The sequence below is a fragment of the Colobus angolensis genome, unplaced genomic scaffold (genome assembly GCF_000951035.1).
Source record: "Colobus angolensis palliatus isolate OR3802 unplaced genomic scaffold, Cang.pa_1.0 Scaffold96, whole genome shotgun sequence".
NCBI classification, from domain to species: domain Eukaryota; kingdom Metazoa; phylum Chordata; class Mammalia; order Primates; family Cercopithecidae; genus Colobus; species Colobus angolensis.
Window position 1 is genome coordinate 3,672,464 of NW_012123598.1, and position 6,355 is coordinate 3,678,818.

The 6,355-nt window shown below is 47.7% G+C and overlaps 1 protein-coding gene across 1 annotated transcript in view; it reads left to right on the forward strand.

Moving 5' to 3' along the window:
* VSTM1 (V-set and transmembrane domain containing 1) overlaps positions 1–6,355 on the forward strand; it is a 19,408-nt gene that overhangs the window by 2,929 nt on the left and 10,124 nt on the right. Inside the window, exons 2-3 of the mRNA XM_011932558.1 lie at positions 1,826–1,861; positions 1,971–2,255. Coding sequence (XP_011787948.1) covers positions 1,826–1,861; positions 1,971–2,255 — 321 coding nt within the window. The remainder of the gene's footprint in view (positions 1–1,825; positions 1,862–1,970; positions 2,256–6,355) is intronic.

The window sequence follows — 6,355 nt, forward strand, 5'->3', positions numbered from 1 at the left end:
AAAAAAAAAAAAAAAAATTAAAAATTAGCCGGGCCTGGTGGCACGTGCCTGTAGTCCCAGTTATTTGGGAGGCTGAGACAGGCAGATCACTTGAGCCCAGGAGGTCGAGGCTGCAGCGAGCTGTGACTGCACTCCAGCACTCCAGCCTGGGCCACAGAGTGAGACCCTGTCTCAAAAAGGAAAAGAATATAGGAATCACTGTTTGAACAGACGATGGATGGATAGCAGAGATGAGATGACGTGAGTCTAAAAGCGGGATTTGGGGAGGGTCTCAAAAGAGAGCCTGAGTCCTGGGATGCCCTGCCATCCAGAGGCTGTTTCCTACCTGCCAATCCCAGCCAATCTCGCTGCCAACGCAGCCTTGGCCCATCGTGAGGCCTCCACCTCATTCCTTTGCGGTGAAGCTTGGTGTGGGGTCACGTTCTGCATCGGTACCTGCGTCAACAAGGAACCAGTGTCCTGAGACACTCTCGTGGCTCTAGAGAAATTCTACCTAAATTCTACCTAACTTCACCCTGAAACAAGCCCCATGGCTGACGTCCCATTTTCCACGCAAGTTTATGACGCTCCCTTCCCCGCAGGGAATACAGAGAACAGAACACAGAAGAGGGAGGGGATGATGTAAGTGGAAACCAAAGCGAAAGTGAGGGGAGGATTTGGAACCAGAAGACACAGGGAAGGGGGAGCAGATTCTCTCTATTGGAATTGAGCAAGAAAACCCTCCCCTTCTCCACGGGAAAATGACGTTTGCATTATTTAAGTGGCAAGGGTAAAAACTGCAATCAGCTCGGGCACGGTGGCTCACGCCTGTAATCTCAGCACTTTGGGAGGCCGAGGCGGACAGATCACTTGAGGTCAGAAGTTTGAGACCAGCCTGGGCAACATGGCGAAACCCCATCTCTACAACAACAACAACAATTAGCTGGGCATGGTGGTGTACACCTGTAGTCCCAGCTACTCTGGAGACTGAGGTACGAGAATCACTTGAACCCAGGGGGTGTAGGAGGTTGCAGCGAGCTGAGATTGCACCACTGCACTCCAGCCTGGGTGACACAGCGAGCTGTCTCAAAACGAAACAAAGCAAACAAAATACTGCAATCACAGAAAATACAAGAAAAAAGCATAGGTGAATGTTGAACGATTTCTAGATGGTGAAAGAATGATTACTCATGAAAGCAATTCAATACATCAGGCCGGGTGCGGTAGCTCATGCCTGTAATCCCAGAACTTTGGGAGGCCGAGGCAGGCGGATCACCTGAGGCCAGGAGTTCAAGACCAGCCTGGCCAATGTGGTGTGAGATTCTTGTCTTTACTAAAAATACAAAAATTAGCCAGGCGTGGTGGTGGGCACCTGTAGTCCCAGCTACTCGGGAGGCTAAGGCAGGAGAATCACTTGAACCTGGGAGGTGGAGGTTGCAGTGAACTGAGATCGTGCCATTGCACTCTAGCCTGGGCAACAGAGCAAGACTACATCTCAAAAAGAAAAAAAAAAAAAAGTTGCTGGAATTTTCTACATACATGTAGCTTCTGAATGACAAACAATAGAACAAAAGTAAGAGGTAAGTCTGGGCATATATCTGCCAAAAATATATACATACATGTAATACATACATTTAATAGATGTATTATATTTATATATGTATTATATGTAATATGTGTATATATACTTAATATATGTATTATGTATAATACATATATACAGAATACATATATACAGAATACATATATATATATTAGACCTATAATGAGCTAGTCATTGTTCTCTGCTGGATTTGTACTCAAAGACAAGCACATAACTATCCTCTCATCGAGATTTCTCTTCCAGGACTGTGTCTGGGCTATGAAGATGAGAAAAAGAATGGTGAGTTTTCTCCCACTTAAACTTTATTTATTCCTGCATCCCACACTTCATGACCTTTTACTTTAATCGTCTGAATTCTAGACTCAAATTAACTCTGAATTCTTTCCAGAGAAACTGCCCAAGCCCTCCCTCCACGCCTGGCCCAGCTTGGTGGTTGAAGCCCAGAGCAATGTGACCCTGAAGTGTCAGGCTCCTTGCCAGAATGTGACATTCGTGCTGTGCAAGGTGAATGACTCTGCGTACAAGCAGGAACAGATCTCGACAGAAAACGAAGCTGAATTCCTCCTCACGGACCTGAAGCTTAAGGATGCTGGGAGCTACTTTTGTGCCTACAAGACAACAGCCTCCCACGAGTGGTCAGAAAGCAGCGAACACTTGCAGCTGGTGATCACAGGTGAGAAGGGTAGCCTCAGATGTGCTCCTTGATGCACACATTTCTTCGGTTTTGCTTTGCTTTTTTTTTTTTTTTTAAGACAGAGTCTTGCTCTGTCGCCCAGGCTGGAGTGCAGTGGCACAATCTCGGCTCACTGCAACCTCTGCCTCCTGGGTTCAAGCAATTCTTCCTCCCCAGCCTCCTGAGTAGCTGGGACTACAGGTTCCTGCCACCACGCCTGGCTAATTTTTGTGTTTTTAGTAGAGATGGGGTTTCACTGTGTTAGCCAGGATGGTCTCCATCTCCTGACCTCGTGATCCGCCTGCCTTGGCCTCCCAAAGTGCTGGGATTACAGGTGTGAGCCATCGCGCCTGGCCTAACTTTTGTGTTTTTAATAAAGATGCGGTTGTACTGTATTGGTGAGGTTGATCTCAAACTCCTGCTTTCAGGTGATCCATCTGCCTTGGCCTCCCAAAGGGCTGGAATTACAAACGTGAATCACCGTGCCTGGCATTTTGTTTTGTTTTCTTTTTGTTTTTTGAGAGGCAGTCTTGCTCTGTTGCCTAGGCTGGAGTGCAGTGGCATGATCTCAGCTCATTGCAATCTCCACCTCCTGGGTTCATGTGATTCACCTGCCTCAGCCTCCTGAGTAGCTGAAACTACAGGGGTGCATAACCACACCGGGCTAATTTTTGTATTTTAGTAGAGACAGAGTTTTACCATGTTGGTCAGGCTGATCTCAAACTGCTGACCTCAAGTGATCTGCCCACCTCAGCCTCCCGAAGTGCTGGGATTACGGGAGTAAGCCACTGTGCTTGGCTGCTTTTTTTTTTTTTTGACAGAATCTCGCTCTGTCGCCCAGGCAGGAGTGCAGTGGCATGAACACAATTCACTGCAGCCTCGACCTCCCAGGCTCAAGCAATTTTCCCGCATCAGCCTCCCAGGTAGCTGGGAGTACAGGCAGGTACCACCACACCTGGCTAATTTTTAAATTATTTGTTGAGACAGGATCTATGTTGCCCAGGCTGGTCTTGAACTCCTGAGCTCAGGTGATTCTCCTGCCTTGGCCTCTCAGAGTGCTGGGATTACAGGTGTGAGTCACCAAAGCCTGCCTGATGCATGTATTTCTTTTCCTGTTGTGGGATGTGGCTGGGGAAGAAGGAACCCAGGAGACAAAAAGATAGATGCAGGCCGGGCATGATGCGATGGCTCACGCCTGTAATCCCAGCACTTTGGGAGGCAGAAGTGGGCGGATCACTTGAGGTCAGGCGTTCGAGACCAGTCTGGCCGACATGGTGAAACCTCAGCTCTACTAAAAATACAAAAATTAGCTGGGTGTAGTGGCGAACACCTGTAATCCCAGCTACTAGGGAAGCTGAGGCAGGAGGAGAATCACTTGAACCCAGGATGCAGAGGTGATTGTGCCACTATACTCCAGCCTGGATGAAAGAGCAAGACTCCATCTCAAAAAAAAAAAAAAGGGTAGATGCAACACCTTCAGTGTGGAAATGGAAACCCAAACATGGGACAAGATTCTCATCAGGGATTCAGAGAGGGTCCCAGTGATGTGGATGTGGGAGGGTGGTGTAGAATATGGTCAGTTAAAGAAAATTGGGGTACGGTAAGACTGATAAACCAAGTGATGATTGCCATGGAAAAGATGATCTGTTACAATTCCCAAGGAGGGGGAAGGCTATACTATGGGAGTGGGGGTATGGGGGAAGCACCAGGGTCAATCAGGGGCAGAGGGAGGAGGAATAACTGTGGGCCAGAGCTTTGATTGTATTTTGTGGGGAGAACAAGACTAGAGTTGGCCAGGTGTGGTGGTTCATGCCTGTAATCCTAGCACTTTGGGAGGCCAAGGAGGGCGGATCACCTGAGGTCAGGAGTTTGACATCAGCCTGGGTAACATGGCGAAACTCCATCTCTACAAAAATACAATAATTACCTGGGTGTGGTGGTGTGCACTTGTGCTTTCAGCTACTTGGGAGACTGAGGCACTAGAATTGCTTGAACCTGGGAGGCAGAGGCTGTGGTGAGCCAAGATCGTGCCACTGCACTCAAGCCTGGATGATAGAATGAGAACCTGTCTCAGAAAAAAAAAAAAAAAAAAAAGAAAGAAAAAAGAAAAGAAAAAGAAAAAAAAAAAAGAATTGGCTTTGGGGTATAGAGACTGTCCCTGGTTGTCTAGTTCTTGGAGCTGGGGTGATTAGGAGAGGACAACGTTCACCTTGAGTGGGAGAGCCTCATAATGAAGGTGGTTGGGAGTGAGGGCTCTGGATCTATTGGCTTGCATTTGAGGGACATATTGAGGACAAGTGGTTTACTGGCTCTAGAAATTAACTAACCCTGGGAGGGGTGGTCCCACCAAGGGCAGCAAGGCCCCAAGATGTCAAAGCATCAAATGCAGAAAATGAAAGACATGGTGGTTAATACAGAGAGATGGATGAGATAGTCCCCAAGTGCAGTAGAAAATGGAAAAGCGGGCCCGACACAGTGGCTCACACCTGTAATCCCAGCACTTTGGGAGGCCGAGGCGGGCAGATCACAAGGTCAGGAGATCGAGACCATCCTGGCTAACACGGTGAAACCCTGCCTCTATTAAAAATATATAAAAAATTAGCCAGGTGTGGTGGCAGACGCCTGTAGTCCCAGCTACTAGGGAGGCTTAGGCAGGAGAATGGCATGAACCCAGGAGGTGGAGCTTGCAGTGAGCCGAGATCGCACCACTGCACTCCAGCCTGGCCGACAGAGTGAGACCCTGTCTCAAAAAAAAAAAGAAAGAAAAGAAAGAAAAAAGAAAATGGAAAAGTCCTAGCCCTTCTCCTTTTACCTCCATTGCCTTGTTCTCTTCAGGGTCACTCCCAGAACCTTTGCTCTCAGTCAATGTAGACCCTGGGATGACTCCAGGTCTCAGGACACTTTGATGTCTTACTCCATACAATGGAACTGAATGTATTGTAATTGCTCTGTGGAAAATGGGGATCCCAGAACCATTACAAGTCAGGCAAGTAAGAAAAAAACAGACAGATTTCATGCTCTGGAATGTGACAAGTAATGGCAGTGGAAACTACAGCTGTGTGTATTACCTGAGTGACTCATCACACTTGGCCTCCTTCCCCAGCAACAAGTTGGAGATCTGGGTGACAGGTGAGCATAGAGTGATAACGCTGGCATTTCACATGTATCCAGCATTTTCTATGTTCCTGTCTCCATGACAGGTAACTTGCCTCCACTAACTCATTCAGTCTTCACTTCCTGTGAGGGTGGTTGTGTTACTAATTTTGCTTATAGAGACTAGGTGACCTCCCCGATGTCACAAAGACAATGAGCTTCACAGTTGCTGTTCAGACATAAATGAAAATTTATATTTCTTTTTTTTTTTTTTTTTTTTGTTTGAGATGGAGTCTCGCTCTGTAGCCCAGGCTGGAGTGCAGTGGCCGGATCTCAGCTCACTGCAGGCTCCTCCTCCCGGGTTTACGCCATTCTCCTGCCTCAGCCTCCCACGTAGCTGGGACTACAGGCGCCCGCCACCTCGCCCGGTTTGTTTTTTTTAGTAGAGACGGGGTTTCACCGTGTTAGCCAGGATGGTCTCGATCTCCTGACCTCGTGATCCGCCTGTCTCGGCCTCCCAAAGTACTGGGATTACAGGCTTGAGCCACCGTGCCCCGCCCGAAAATTTATATTTCTTTATGCCAGAGAAGAAAAGCCAGAAAGAATGTCCAGTGCTCTATGAGGGATGTAGGAATGGCAAATAATGGAGGATGGGGCTAAGAGATCCCATTGTGTGGGAAAATATGGCAGGCATGGTGCAGGTAACTGAAAAAAAAATGATGAGGACCACAGTGAGAAGATGCACGTGGGAGGATTGTAACATAAGTGACTTGAGATCCCAAGGAAGAGGGATAAAGAATAATTTTGCATCACTTTCATCTACCCATTTATCTACCCACCCATCCGTCTATCAATCCACCTACCCATCTATCAACCCACCCACCCATCTACCTACCTACCAACCCATCCACCCTCCCACCCACTCATTCACCTGTCCATCCACTCACTTATCCATCTATCCATCAATCCATCCATCCATCCATCCATCCATCCATCCATCCATCCAT